Source organism: Chlorocebus sabaeus, chromosome 11 (genome assembly GCF_047675955.1).
Source record: "Chlorocebus sabaeus isolate Y175 chromosome 11, mChlSab1.0.hap1, whole genome shotgun sequence".
NCBI lineage: Eukaryota > Metazoa > Chordata > Mammalia > Primates > Cercopithecidae > Chlorocebus > Chlorocebus sabaeus.
Genome location: NC_132914.1, coordinates 51298502 through 51313334, shown reverse-complemented (window position 1 = coordinate 51313334; position 14833 = coordinate 51298502). Strand labels below are relative to the sequence as shown.

General features: G+C 46.4%; 1 protein-coding gene across 5 annotated transcripts; it reads left to right on the top strand.

Moving 5' to 3' along the window:
• Positions 1–802: 802 nt before the first annotated feature.
• ATP5MC2 (ATP synthase membrane subunit c locus 2) lies at positions 803–11958 on the top strand. 5 transcript variants are annotated; one of them, XM_073020822.1, is made up of 6 exons: positions 835–957; positions 4356–4425; positions 6402–6482; positions 7028–7105; positions 7634–7827; positions 11697–11958. In XM_073020822.1, the coding sequence occupies exons 2-6, from the start codon at positions 4387–4389 to the stop codon at positions 11809–11811; spliced, it is 507 nt and encodes a 168-aa protein (XP_072876923.1). In that variant the 5' UTR covers positions 835–957; positions 4356–4386; the 3' UTR covers positions 11812–11958. The 5 variants fall into 5 exon arrangements, with proteins under 5 accessions (XP_008001664.1, XP_072876923.1, XP_072876926.1 ...); XM_073020825.1 differs by lacking the exon at positions 6402–6482 and adding an exon at positions 3235–3489 and having other exon boundaries at positions 937–957; XM_073020824.1 differs by lacking the exon at positions 6402–6482 and adding an exon at positions 3235–4243 and having other exon boundaries at positions 937–957.
• Positions 11959–14833: the final 2875 nt, after the last annotated feature.

Sequence of the window (14833 nt, the reverse complement as noted above, 5' to 3'; positions counted from 1 at the left end):
TTGGAACTGGATATGCCTTGTCGCCCTGCTCCAAAGGGCAGGGCAGGTCCTATCTGTGAGACAAGGAGGCCTAGGAAAGATGAGGGGCCAGGAAGCCCCCCACCTCCTTCCATCAGGGGAAGGACGAGCGAAAGGGGAGAGAAGAGGGGCGTTCAGGAGAGCATGGGGGCGGGGGAGTGGGGCGCTGCTTATCCCAACTCGCTAGTTGAAACCTGAGCAGAGGTTCGGGTAAGCCTGGAGTGACCATGCAACATTACAGCGAGTCGCGAGTGCCCGTTATTCCTAGACTGTCCCAGGACCCAGGAAAGAGAGATTCGGATCATATTTAGCCCTATCTTCTGGCTCGCTGTTGCTGCTTTCTCATGGTTTATTACCAGAATGGAAAGGAGGAAACGGGAAGGGGGGGAAAGGGCGAAGCCACCAGAAGCAGCTGCGGCATTTTGCTGACTATTCGCCCATTGAGCCGGTTTGCCATCCAGTGATGCCAGGGTCCCGGCGCGACAGAAAGCAGGACTCCCAAGATCTTCCTCCTGCTGCATTTTAGGCACTGAACCCCATTCCTGACTGTATGTTAACACTGAATTCTGAGTAGGAGTTTTGTTGTCTTGGCAGTGTGACTGCGCATGCTCGGAAAGGGGGCGCAAGTCCGCGATCCCAAACGTGGTACAGACCGAACCGCCGGCCACGTTACGGATCCGCTTACTCTGCGGAGTTGGCCTCATTTCTGCACTGTCGGCGCTCGCTGTAGTTTCTCTTCTCGAACGCCAGGTGGAGCAACTGGCCGGATACCGCCACAGCCCTGGCAGGCGGCGCTGTAATGCCTGAGCTGATCCTCTATGTTGCAATCACTCTATCCGTGGTGGAGCGACTCGTTGGCCCAGGCCACGCATGCGCTGAGCCTTCCTTTCGCTATTCCCGCTGTTCCGCCCCTCTCTGTCTTCTCTGCACTGGGAGAAGGTAAGGCCTTGGGACCTAGTGCCCTCTGTGCGCCGCGCACGCGCGCGGGACACCCCACCTCGCGCGGATGCTTTGAGGCTCTTACCTTGCTTGCTCCCACCCTTGTCCTCGCTTCCTCCCTGGCTCCCGCTACCCCTGCGCCTTAGAACTGGGTCTTCCGCGTGCCGGTGACCTCCAACCGCGCGGGCCTGGCGCCATCTTGGATGTCTTGTTGGGGGAGGGTGCCTTGGCGCTGGCCAAAGTTAGATCTTGGAGTGCTGCTTTTCACCTGTTCCACCCAGCCCCTACGGACACTCTTTTCTCGGCCTCTGGCCCTTTCAGATTGTCACAACCCCCAGGCCCTCCCCTCCTGTCTGTGCTTTCTCTTCTCATCCTGGCTTGTGCCTTCTTTATTCTGAAGTCTCCAGACTTTCGGTCCCAGGACCTCAGGTGCTCCGAGCAATGGAGATAGTGGATCGTCTAAAGTCACCAATCCCTCTAGTCAGCACCCCTCAATTTAAAAAGTAAACCTTGAACATGGTAGAAGTGGGGAAAAAAAAAAAAAAAAAAAGCCAAAACATCGCCTCCCGTTAGGTTGTGGCTTGAGGATAGCTAAGGCCGAAGAGAGAGGCTGGTTGCTTTGGAATCACTAGTTGTTTACCAGTACGTTTCTCGCATCCTGGTACGCTGGTGAAGTTGGAAAAGTCAAAAGTGGTGGGCTAGAGATGACGGTTTCTGTTGAGGCAGCAGGCCCAGAAAGGTGGGGTAAGGCCAAGCTAGTGGGGCCAGCATGAGTCCCTGCCTGCCAGCCTTCCTGTCAAGGATTAATTAACCTCCCCAGATTCTGCTGTTACAGGGAAAAGATAGTTTAAGGAAAGGAATAGTTAAGTCACCACCCCTGTGACTCATCTACATTGAGCAAAAAGCCCGTGATGATTTAGGAGTTCTGATTCTGGATAGTACCTTTGCCCAAGTTGTAGGCTAACAATTGCAGACTTGCCATGATTAGATAGCCAATGGTGGGATCACTTAATTGCCACCCTTTGTTGTGGGTTTGTTACATGCCAGCACCACATTAAACTCTTTGTGTATGTTAATTTGTAAATGAACATACTTAATCCCCCTAAGAGTTGCATTTTACAAAGATGATAATATGGTATAATTCCCTTAGAAAAAAACACCCCTTCTTTTTCTAAAAGCCTTAAAGAACTATTGGATTTTGACTCAACAAAACGTGAATAGTACAGCAGCAAAATTGGGTTAGAGTTACCTATAGGCAAAAATCAGAGTTCTAGATAGGACAAGAGTTGAAGACATCCATTAACCTAAAAGTAATTAAGGCTGGGTGTGGTGGCTCATACCTGTAATCCCAACATTGGGAGACCAAGGTGGGAAGATCGTTTGATGCCAGGAGTTCCACACCAGCCTGGGCAACAAAATTTTTTATAATGACACTGTCACTACAAAAGCAATTAAGATCTTGGATTCAGAAGTGTTTTAACCTGGGACAATCTGAGTTCAGTTCATTTAAGGAAGTGGCATTTAATAGGCCTAAGCATTCACTGAGTATTTCAGCCTGTGACATTAGAAAGCATGTAACTTAAAAGATCCAAGTTCAAGTCTATCCTCTACCACTACTGCAGTTTCAAGACTGGGTTTAAGGTCACGCTCTTGCGTTAAGTATATATAATAATCATGTGGGAAACTTGTTTGAAATACAGGGCACTTGAGCCTTATTCCGAGAGATCATTTTTGTTTGTTTGTAGACGGAGTTTCACGTTGTTGCCCATACTGAAGTACAGTGGCATGGTCATAGCTCACTGAACCCTCCAACTCCTGGGCTGAAGCAGTCCTCCTGCCTCAGCTTCTGGAGTAGCTGGGACTACAGGTGCACTTCCACCTCACCTGACTAATTTTATTTTTTGTAGAGCCGAGGTCTTGCTGTTTGCCCAGGCTGGTCTTAAACTCCTGGCTTCAAGTTATCTCTCTGCCCCAGCTTCTCAAAATGTTGGGATTACAGGAGTGAGCCACTGAACCTAGCTCCCCCAGAGATCTTGACCAGGAAGGTCCAAGTTGGGCCCTAGAATATGCATTTTTTAATACATACACCACCCAGATAATTCTGGTTCAGATGGGCTGCTCACTTCACTTGGAGAAACCCCCCTGCCTTTAGGTTTTTAACTCACCTTCTGTTTCAGGTAAGTTCACTTCTACCAACTTAGTTACCTATAGGGTGTCAGGACTTCTTTAGATCTTGGGGAGACACAATTTAATACTTTTTTTTTTTTTTTTTTTGAGACGGAGTTTCCCTCCTGTTGCCCAGGCTGGAGTGCAATGGCGCAATTTTGGCTCACCGCAGCCTCTGCCACCCGGATTCAAGCGATTCTCCTGCCTCAGCCTCCTCAGTAGCTGGGATTACAGACATGCACCACCACACCTGACTAATTTTGTATTTTTAGTAGAGACAGGGTTTCTCCATCTTGGTCAGGCTGGTCTCGAACTCCTGACCTTGTGATCCACCTGCCTTAGCCTCCCAAAGTGCTGGGATTACAGGTGTGAACCACCGCACCCGGCCACTAATACCTTTTAGATAGACTAATAGCAGAGTTCTTCCTTGATCTTCCTCATCTTATTAATACAGGAAATTGAAGTATTTTGAGGAATTGGATACTTCCAGGGATCAGCAAAGAGATTGTTGGAGACCTTCCAGTGTCTTGGCCTTCAACAAATATCTCCCAAAACTACAAAGAATCTAAAGGGCAACTTTTTTGTTTGTTTGTCTTTTTGAGACTCATGCTCTGTCACCCAGGCTGGAGTGCAGTGGTGTGGTCTCTGCTCACTGCAGCCTCTGCCTCCTGGATTCAAGCAATTCTCTTGCTTCAGCCTCCTGAGTAGCTGGGATTATAGGCATGCACCACCACACCTGGCTAATTTTTGTATTTTTAGTAGAGATGGGGTTTCACTGTGTTGGTCAGGCTGGTCTTGAACTCCTGACCTCATGATTCGCCCACCTTGGCCTCCCAAAGTGCTGGGATTACAGGCGTGAACCACGTGCCCACCCTAAAGGGCAACTTTTAAAGATCCAGATGATGAAGTCTTGAGAAGGGTTCGTTTTGCATAAAAACTAAGGAGAACTTAGGCAAAAGACACTCTGGGAAAATTCGTGTGGCAACTGCAAATCCCAAGTGATCACTTGTTGAGACCAGGGGAAGTCACTTGGTTATAAGGAAATCTTGGGAGCTGTGTGGGGTTTCTGGAAGAAGTCATGACTTCAGGGTTTTAATTCTATTTCTGCCGATGACTTAAGGTCAGTCACTGTTTTCTGGGCCAGTTAAGCTTTCTAGGGCCCCTTTTCTGCTAATAAGGATATAGTTTAGTGAATGAGGAGAGTGTTTACAATACTGCTTCTATAATTCCAGCTCTCCTGCCACAGCCCCTCACCCCCTGAAAATGTTCGCCTGCTCCAGGTTCATCTCCACTCCCTCCTTGGTGAGTACCTGTTTTTCTGGGAGAGTTTTAAAGGAGAGACATCTTGTCTCTCTTTCCATCAGATCTTGTTCTTCACAGCAAGGCTGGGGGAGAGGAGGTCCAGGCGGGCATATCACTTGAGGCCAGGAGTTCAAAACCAGCCTGGCCAACATGGTGAAACCCCATCTCTACTAAAAATACAAAAACCAGTTGGGCGTGGTGGCGGGTGCCTGTAATCCCAGCTACTCAGGAGGCTGAGGCAAGAGAATAGCTGGAGGTGGAGGTTGCAGTGAGCCAAGATCACACCACTGCACTCCAGCCAGGGCGACAGAGCAAGACTCTGTCTCAAAAAATAAATAAGTGAATAAGTAAGAAAGATTCTTGGTGAGGGAAGGCCCTTTGCTATGATTGCCTAACAGGGGAGAGTGAATGCTTGCTAGATACTCTCCTGCCCCATATCCCTTGGTGGTCAGTTAATTCTTTTTTCTTTTTTTTCTTTTTTTGAGACAGAGTTTCGCTCTTGTTGCCCAGGCTGCAATGGTGTGATCCACCACAACCTCCGCCTCCCAGGTTCAAGCGATTCTCCTGCCTCTGACTCCCGAGTAGCTGGGATTACAGGCACCTGCCACCACACCCAGCTAATTTTTGTATTTTTAGTAGAGATGGGGTTTCACCATGTTGGCCAGGCTGGTCTCAAACTCCTGACCTCATGATTTGAGTAGAGACAGGGTCTCTCCGTGTTGGTCAGGCTGGTCTTGAACTCCCAACCTCAGGTGATCCGCCCTCCTCGGCCTCCTAAATTGCTGGTATTACAGGCATGAACCACCGTGCCTGGCTGTAGCCAGTTAATTATTAACCAGCCATCTTAGGAGAAGAATACAGATGAGAATCTAGACCAAGATCAAGTTATTCCTACTCCTGAAACTATATGTCATGTAAACTGGCCATCCAGAGTGGTAAACATAAGTAGATTACATAACTTGGACTGAGTATGCACTGTGTGTAGGATCTTGTCCTGAGTGATACAGAGCTAAAGAGTTCATTATGGGACTTAAATTTGGATAGGAAGCTAAAATTTACATAAATACACATTGGAAAAGTATTTGACTCAGAAACAACAGTATGGAAGAAATATTTTAAATAGTAGTTAGAGGAGGCGGTTGGTTCATTCACAAATAAAAAAGAGTACCATTTATTTAGCATTTATCATGTGCCTTCGCACTGAGTTTACTGATTGGTATACATAATCTCATTTACTCTTCAAATCAACCCTGAGAGATGATATTTTGATTTCATAAATGAGAATACAGGCTTAGAAAGGTTTAAGCGACTTATCCTGAGAGTACACTGCTGATAAGATTTGCATCTCACTTTATCTGATGCCTAAAGCCCTGGCCGTTAATCACCATGTGTCTATTTTGGTGTCACTGGGTTGGGGTTAGTCAGAAAAGGCTACCAGAAGGAGACAAATTTTGAGCATGAATCTTTGTTCCTGTTTTCCAAAAGGATGTGTTCAGGGAAAGTTACTGGCTTCTTTCTTGTGGGCTGACCATTACCCGTACAGATGGCCCCCAACTTTAGATGATTTGACTTAAGATTTTTTTTTTAACTTTATGATGATGCAAAAATGATATGTATTCATTAGAAACCATACTTCGGGGTGGGCGTGATGGCTCATGCCTGTAATCCCAGCACCTTGGGAGGCCGAGGTGGGTGGATCACCTGAGGTCAGGAATTCAAAACCAGCCTGGCCAATATGGTGAAAACCTGTCTCTACTAAAAATACAAAAATTAGCTGGGCGTGGTTGTGGGTGCCTGTAGTCCCAGCTACTCAGGAGGCTGAGGCAGGAGAATTGCTTGAACCTGGGAGGTGGAGGTTGCAGCGAGCTGAGCTGAGATCACGCCACTGCATTCCAGCCTGGTGATAGAGCAAGACTCTGTCTCAAAACAAAACAAAAAAGCCATACTTCGAATTACTAATCTTTATCTTTTCCCAGGCTCGCAATGTGTGGTACAATACTCTGTTGCAATACTACAGCAGCAAGCCACAGCTCCCAGTCACCTGCCCAGTCACAAGGGTAAACAACCAGCACTCTACAGCGTACTGTGTTGCTAGGTGATTTCACCTAACTATAAGCTAATGTAAGCTTTTTGAGCACATTGAAGGCTAGGCTAGGCCAGACTATGGTGTTTGGTAGGTTAGCAGTATTAAATGGTTTTTCAATGTGTGATGGATTTATTGGCACATAACCCTATGGGAAGTTGAGGAGCATCTGTGTATATCTCCCTTGTTGAGTGAGGCAAATGCTTCTGAGACTTAGATTTCTTCTTATTCTCAAGAGCTATAAAAGGATACAGCAAGGGTGGATGCTCCCTTGTAGCCCAAAAGGAAGTAGACTTTCTTTCTTTAAAGCAAAGTCTGAGAAGCAAGAGAAATGGTGTGGTTCTTTAATTTAGACTTTGCTAAAAGGAAGAATGATCCAGAATTCTAATGTATGTGTGAAGATGGGAAGGCCATCAGAGGAAAGAAAATCCTGTCTGATGATATAACAACGTGGCATAGTTCTGAAACTCCTCTCCAGTCTTCATTGACCTTCCTGCCCCTGTATGTCATTCCTGCTAGGTCAAGAGCACCTCACAGCTGCTGAGCCGTCCGCTATCTGCAGTGGTGCTGAAACGACCGGAGATACTGACAGATGAGGTACCTTACTGGTGGAGTTGGGACTGTGGTTTTGGGGGTGATGGGTGGGGAGGGTTACCTGCCAGAACCAGGAGGTAGAATGCTGAGGACAGTCATCACAGGCTAAAATTCACGAATAGCCAAGGCCATGGGCTTTAGTTGGAGATGGAGAATGTTAATATGCTGTATGCTATAGTGCTCCAACTTTTGCCACTGGTAGCACATGCCCTTGTGCACTGCTGCTAACTGCTGTTACTTGGCCTAGTCAACTGACTTCAGTTGGAAGCATTTAGTCCTAGGAAGATTATCTCCTTGGGGCAGCAAGAATAGACTAGGGCCTCAGTCTTACACTTCTTGACCACACCTGAATCTTCATGGCATTTGAAGTCTATATCCTACATTAAAAGGTTCTGCTTGCCAGCATTTTAGGGGGTTAAACAGTTTTCCGTTTGGGGGAGAAACAATGGGATTTGGCAGCATAAAGGTTTTAAATGGTAAAAAAGTTACTAAAGCAAAAAACTTTACCTTCTACCTGCCTCTTTTTCACAGAGCCTCAGCAGCTTGGCAGTCTCACGTCCCCTTACCTCACTTGTCTCTAGCCGCAGCTTCCAAACCAGCGCCATTTCAAGGGACATCGACACAGCAGCCAAGTTCATTGGAGCTGGGGCTGCCACAGTTGGGGTGGCTGGCTCTGGGGCTGGGATTGGGACTGTGTTTGGGAGCCTCATCATCGGTTATGCCAGGTAAGATAAGTTGGGCCCTCCACTGGTTATCTGATATGCTTTCCAAAGGTCAGAAAATATTTGGGGGTCTAGAACTGTACTATCCCACTCTGTAGCCACTAGCTACATGTTGGTTGTTTATTTTGAGACAGTCACGCTCTGTCGCCCAGGCTGGAGTGTAGTGGCGTAATCTCAACTCACTGCCACTTCTGCCTCTGGGTTCAAGCGATTCTTGTACCTCAGCCTCCCAAGTAGCTGGGATTATAGGCGCGCACAATGACACCCAGCTAATTTTTGTGTTTTTAGTAGAGATGGGGTTTCGCCATGTTGGCCAGGCTGTTTTAACTCCTGACCTCAAGTGATCCACCCACTTCGGCCTTCCAAACTGCCAGGATTACAGGCGTGAGCCACTGTGCCTGGCCTGAATTTTAGTTTTAATTAATTAAAAATACATAGTTTAGGTTTTCCGTTCTTCAGTCACACTAACCATATTTCAAGTGCTCAGTAGCCAGATGTGGCTAGAGGCTACTATATTCAACAATGCAAATATAGAATGCTTGGCTGGGCACAGTGGCTCACTAATCCCAGCACTTTGGGAGGCCGGGGCAGGCGGATCACTTGAGGTCCGGAGTTCAAGACCAGCCTGGCCAACATGACGAAACCCCATCTCTACTAAAAATACAAAAATTAGCTGGGCATGGAGGCATGTGCCTGTAATCCCAGCTGTTCAGGAGGCTGCGGCAGGAGAATCGTTTGAACCCGGGAGGTGGAGGTTGCAGTGAGCCGTGAGCCAAGATCATGCCACTATACTCCAGCCTAGGTGACAGAGTGAGACTTTGGGGGGAAGAAAAAAAGCAGAAAGAAAAACAAATATAGGCTGGGCAAGGTGGTTCATGCCTGTAATCCTGCACTTTGGGAGATCAAGGCGAGTGGATCACCTGACATCAGGAGTTTGAGACCAACCTGGTCAATATGGTGAAACTCTGTCTCTACTAAAAATACAAAAATTATCCAGGCATTGTGATGGGCGCCTGTAGTTCCAGCTACTCAGGAGGCTGGACAGGAGAATTGCTTGAACCCAGGAGGTGGAGGTTGCCATGAGCCAGGATGTTGCCACTGCATTCCAGTCTGGGCAACAGAGTGAGACTGTATCTGAAAAAACAAACAAACAAACAAATGCATATATATATATATATATATATATATATATATATATATATAAGAATATTTATATCATTGTGTCGTTGAAGAAAGTTTTATGAACAGCTTTGGTCTAGAGCATGTGTTGGCAAACTAAGGCCTAAGGGCCAAATATGGGCCATAGCCTGGTTTTGTATGATTGAGCTAAAAATAATTTCATGGCCGGGTGTGGTGCCTTACGCGTGTAATCCCAGCACTTTGGGAGGCTGAGGCGGGCAGATCATGAGGTCAGGAGTTCGAGACCAGCCTGGCCAACATGGTGAAACCCCTTCTCTACTAAAAATACAAAAATTAGCCAGGCGTGGTGGCAGTTGCCTGTGTTCCCAGCTACTCAGGAGGCTGAGGCAGGAAAATCACTTGAACCCAGGAGGCAGAGGTTGCAGTGAGTAGCAGTCACGCCACTGCATTCCAGCCTGGGCAAAAGAGTGAAACTCTTTTTTTTTTTTTCCTCAAAAAAAAATTGGTTTCACATTTTTAAAAGGTTTCATTTTTGTTTTAAAGCAAAAGAGACTATATGTGGCCTGCAAAACCTAAAATTATTTACAATGTGGCCCTTTACAGAAAATGTTTACCTTCCCTGTTCTAGAGACTCAGTGAACATAGTGACTTTACTGCTGTTTTTCCCCATCTCTGGGAATTTCCCTCTGTCACTTCTGGGAAAACTGGCACTGCAGCCAGCCCCTGGTTTCTGACGTCTGGGACTGTTTAGTACTCCCAGCTCTGGATAACTCAAAGTTAAAACCAAATTAGTCCTCTAGAGACCAGCAAGTTATCTTAATGTCTTTTGGGAAATAGAGTTCTTTTTACGAATTTGTATTAAGAAGTCTGACTGCTGCTTTATTCACTATTCTGTTAAATGTTGATGTTGATTTACCTTACCCATTAAGACTTCTGGAGGTATCAGAGTAAGGGAAATACAGGTTATATATGGGCCTTCAACATTGAGAGTCCTTTATCCATACTACTACAATTAATAAACCCCATAAACCATTTGTAACTTTTTTTTTTTTTTTGAGATGGAGTCTCACTGTTTCCCAGACTGAAGTGCAGCGGCATAATCCCAGCCCACTGCAATCTCTGCTTCCCGGGTTCAAATGATTCTCCTGTCTCAGCCTCCCAAGTAGCTGGGATTACAGGCATGCACTGCTACCCCCAGCTAATCTTTGGGTTTTTTGTGAGTGTGTGTGTTGGTTTTTTTTTTTTTTTTTTTTTTGAGACGGGTCTCGCTCTGTCACCCAGGCTGGAATACAACTGTGCAGTCTTGGCTCACTGCATCCTCCGCCTCCCGGGTTCACGCCATTCTCCTGTCTCAGCCTCCTGAGTAGCTGGGACTACAAGTACCTGCCACCATGCCTGACTAATTTTTTGTATTTTTAGTATAGATGGGGTTTCACCGTGTTAGCTAGGATGGTCTCGATCTCCTGACCTTGTGATCCACCTGCCTCGGCCTCCCAAAGTGCTGGGATTACAGGCGTGAACCACTGCGCCCGGCAATTTTTGTGTGGTTTTTTTTTTTTTTGGTTTTTTTTTTTTTTTTTGAGATGGAGTCTCGCTCTGTCGCCCAGGCTGGAGTGCAGTGGCGCGATCTCCACTCACTGCAAGCTCCGCTTCCCGGGTTCACACCATTCTCCTGCCTCAGCCTCCCGTGTAGCTGGGACTACAGGTGCCCGGCTAATTTTTGTGTTTTTAGTAGAGACGGGGTTTTACCATGTTAGCCATGATGGTCTTGATCTCCTGACCTCATGATCCGCCCGTCTCGGCCTCCCAAAGTGCTGGGATTACAGGCGTGAGCCACTGCGCCCGGCAAGTTTTGTATTTTTAGTAGAGACGGTTTCACCACGTTGGCCAGGCTGATCTCGAACTCCTGACCTCAAGCGATCTACTTGTCTCAGCCTCCCAAAGTGCTGGGATTACAGGCGCGAGCCACCGCACCTAGCCTAATTTTTGTACTTTTAGTAGAGACGGGATTTCACCATGTTGGCCAGGCTGGTCTCCAACTTCTGGCTTCAAGTGATCTGCCTGCCTTGGCCTCCCAAAGTGCTGGGATTACAGGGGTGAGCCACTGCACCCAGCCCATTTGTAGCTTCTTAAAGCCCCGAATCTTTTGACTATTTGAAATGAGAGAACATAATCTGTCCTTCTTACTCTCTGGTCTTCTAGAAGAGCGGTGTTCTAATTGTGTTCCATAAATCCCTTGGATTCTGAGGATGTGCCCCAGAGACTGTCTTAGTGAATAAAGGGGAGACCAAGCTGTTAAAATTTCCCCTACTTTTGTACCATTGCAGTTTGACTTTTGGATGTTTACTATATTGGAGTTCTGCTTAAAGTTTGAAAACACTGCTCTAGATAGACCCTTCCACTCTGGATGCCTCTTCCATCCTATTTGGACCCTGGATATTAAGTGTCTAGGCCAAGAGGTCTTAATTTGTGGTAATGAGATGGGTGAACCATTAGAGAAGGTCATGATTATACCTGGGCCATGTTACAGGATTTTAGATTGTCTGCTCCCCCTTCATTCAGTTCTTATAGAGCCTTTGGGGAATCAGGGCAAGAACTTGGGCATGATGGTGTTACCCTAAAAGCTTCCTTATGTAAGATAAAGAGGAGAATTCTCCCTGAGCCCATCTTAGATATTTGTCCTTTTCTTTGTGTGAACTAGAATTTCAGTCTTCTCTCCTCTCCTTCTCCAGGAACCCTTCTCTGAAGCAGCAGCTCTTCTCCTACGCCATTCTGGGCTTTGCCCTCTCAGAGGCCATGGGGCTCTTTTGCCTGATGGTGGCCTTTCTCATCCTCTTCGCCATGTGAAGGAGCCGTCTCCACCTCCCATAGTTCTTTCTCCCGTGTCTGGTCGGCCCTGTGTGTTCCTTTTCCTATACCTCCCAGGCGGCCTGGGGAACGTGGTTGGCTCAGGGTTTGACAGAGAAAAGACAAATAAATACTGTATTAATAAGATGTTTCTTGAGTCTCCTGTGTATATTTCTTTTCCACAGTTGGCTGAGTGCCTTGGTGAGAGTACAAGGCCCGAAGGGTAGTGATGGTGCTAAACTCAACATGGATTTGGCTGAGCTCACTTTTTCTTAATTCTGTTTCAGAAAAGCTTTATTTGAAATAGCATAACATTTTAAATTATTTTCACCTGGCATGGCCTGCTACTTGCCTGGGAAGATTGGGGTCAGTAGCAACTTCAAGTTTTAACTTAAAATGTTGGCTAATAGTCTTACTGTTTCCACTGTCACTTTCCTGGCTCAGGCCTTCATTATCATCCTTGTCTATTGCAAGAACCTCTTAACTGACCTTCTGCCTCCAGTCTCCTGCCTACAGCATTTACTTCTGCCTACCATTGCCAGGTGAATCATCCTGAAGCATAAGACTGGTTTTGTCAGTTACTGGTTCAAAAAGTCACCCCAACTTTCTCTGCTTTATCTGTTGTTAGTCCCATACACTACCTAAAGTGACTTGTTTTTCAGATGTTTTCCTGTCTTTACCATATCTTCCTGCCTTTTCCTTTCTCTGCTTTTTTCTGCTTGCTTTCCCTGAATCTTTGCTCACTTTCCTCTTTTTCAAAGTCTGTTATCCCTAAAGACTTAAATTTAACCTCCATGAAGCTATTTTCTTGTTTCCATCCACCCTCAGCCAAAAGAGCATTAAAGAGCCAGAAGAGATCGTACCACTGCACTCCAGCCTGGGCAACAGAGCAAGACTGTCTCAAAAAATGTATTCCAACTCCTTCATTGGAATCTATTTATTTATTTGTTTTTGAGATAGGCTCACTCTGCTGTGGTACAATCTCAGATCACTGCAAGCTCTGCCTCCCCAGGTTCAAGCGATTCTCCTGCCTTAGCCTCCTGAGTAGCTGGGATTACAGGCATGCACCACCATGCCCAGCTAGGTTTTTTTTTTTGTTTTTTTTTTAATTTATTTATTTATTTTTATTTTTAGTAAAGAGGTTTACCCATGTTGGCCAGGCTGGTCTCAAACTCCTGGCCTCAAGTAATGCTGCCTCCCCTCCCAAAGTGCTGGGATCACAGGCATGAGCTACCACGCCTGGCCTGGAATCAAAATTTTTAAAAAGTCTGGGCCAGGGGCAGTGACACACCTGTAATCCCAGCACTTTGGGAACCCAAGGCAGGCAGAGCACCTGAGGTTGGGAGTTTGAGACCAGCCTGACCAACATGGAGAAACCCCATCTCTGCTAAAAATACAAAAGTAGCCAGGTGTGGTGGCACATGCCTGTAATCCCAGCTACTTGGGAGGCTGAAGCAGGAGGATCGCTTGAACCCGGGAGGTGGAGGTTGTGGGGAGCCGAGATCACGCCATTGGACTCCAGCCTGGGTAACGAGAGAAACTCCATCTCAAAAATAAAAGTGTGGCCAGAAGGCATCTAGAGAGAAAACCCAAGGATGCTGAAGGCAGTAAGACCTGCTTCTCAGTTTCTTACAAGAGTCAGTTGTGTTTCTTCAGCACCACAGGAGGAGCATCAGTAGGTTTGCGCCGTCCTAAATTTAGAAGCAAATGGTGCCCTTTGAAATCACCTCAATGCTAAACAACAGTAATGAAGAACCATGCTCCAGCCTCCCTTTCAAGATGGATTTAATAGTTTGAGGCCTTCTAAGAGCATCAGGATGAGAAAGCTGACCAGGTAATTACACTGGTAATTTGGCTTGAGTTGGTGTCTGGGAACCTAGGGCAGCTCTGTGTCTCCTCACAGATGAGATGAAGGAGTATTCATGTATAATTCAGGAATAGAAAAAGTGAGAGCAGTAGTATCACAGTAGTGAGTAGAGAATATTGTCCTAGTCCCTCAAGTTCTGAGCAATAAAACTTTTTTTTTTTTTTTTTTTTTTTTTTTTTTTTTGAGACAGAGTTGCATTCTGTTGGCCCAGGCTGGAGTGCACTGGCACAATCTTGGCTCACTGCAACCTCCACCTCCCGGGTTCAAGCGATCCTCCTGCCTCAGCCTCCCCAGTAGCTGGGATTACAGGCATGTGTCACCACACCAGGCTCAGCTAATTTTTTGTATTTTTAGAGAGAGGGTTTTGCCATGTTGGCCAGGCTAGTCTTGAACTCCTGGCCTCAGGTGATCTGCCTGCCTCGGGCTCCCAAGGTGCTGGGATTACAGACGTGAGCCACTGTGCCCAGCCAAAACTTTGTCTTTATTGGGCCATTTCAAAATAGCATGCATTTTCCAACATGTATTCTTAGGAGACATTCCTGGATATCTTGGTGTTCTCACCATTTGATGAGGAAAAAGTAAAACAGGAAGATCTTTTTGTCCCCAGGCATCCTTAAAATTTATTTTTGGCTGGGCATGGTGGCTCATGCCTGTAATCAGCACTTTGGAAGGCTGAGGCAGGTGGATCACGAGGTCAGGAGACGGAGACCATCCTAGCCAACACGGTGAAACGCTGTCTCTACTGAAAACGTAAAAATTAACTTGGTATGGTGGCGCGTGCCTGTAGTCCCAGCTACTCGGGAGGCTGAGGCAGGAGAAACGCTTGAACCCAGGAGAGAGAGGTTGCCGTGAGCCAAGATCACACCACGGCACTCCAGCCTGAGCAACAGAGCAAGACTCCGTCTCAAAAAATATATATATATTTTTAAGCATTTATCTCAAGGCACTGTGAATATTAGCATATTGTAATCAAAGTAGCCACTTTAGAAATGGCAGAAGACAAGGATAGAATACCAGGCATGAGGTTAGTCCTCTCATCCCAAATGCTTGGCTTCCCTTATTAGTGTAAATGGTTAGAGATAATTTATTCCCGCTTCTTCCCCCAGCCACCAAAGAGATAATTTCCTCTCATCTTTTGAATAAGTGCTACGGTGG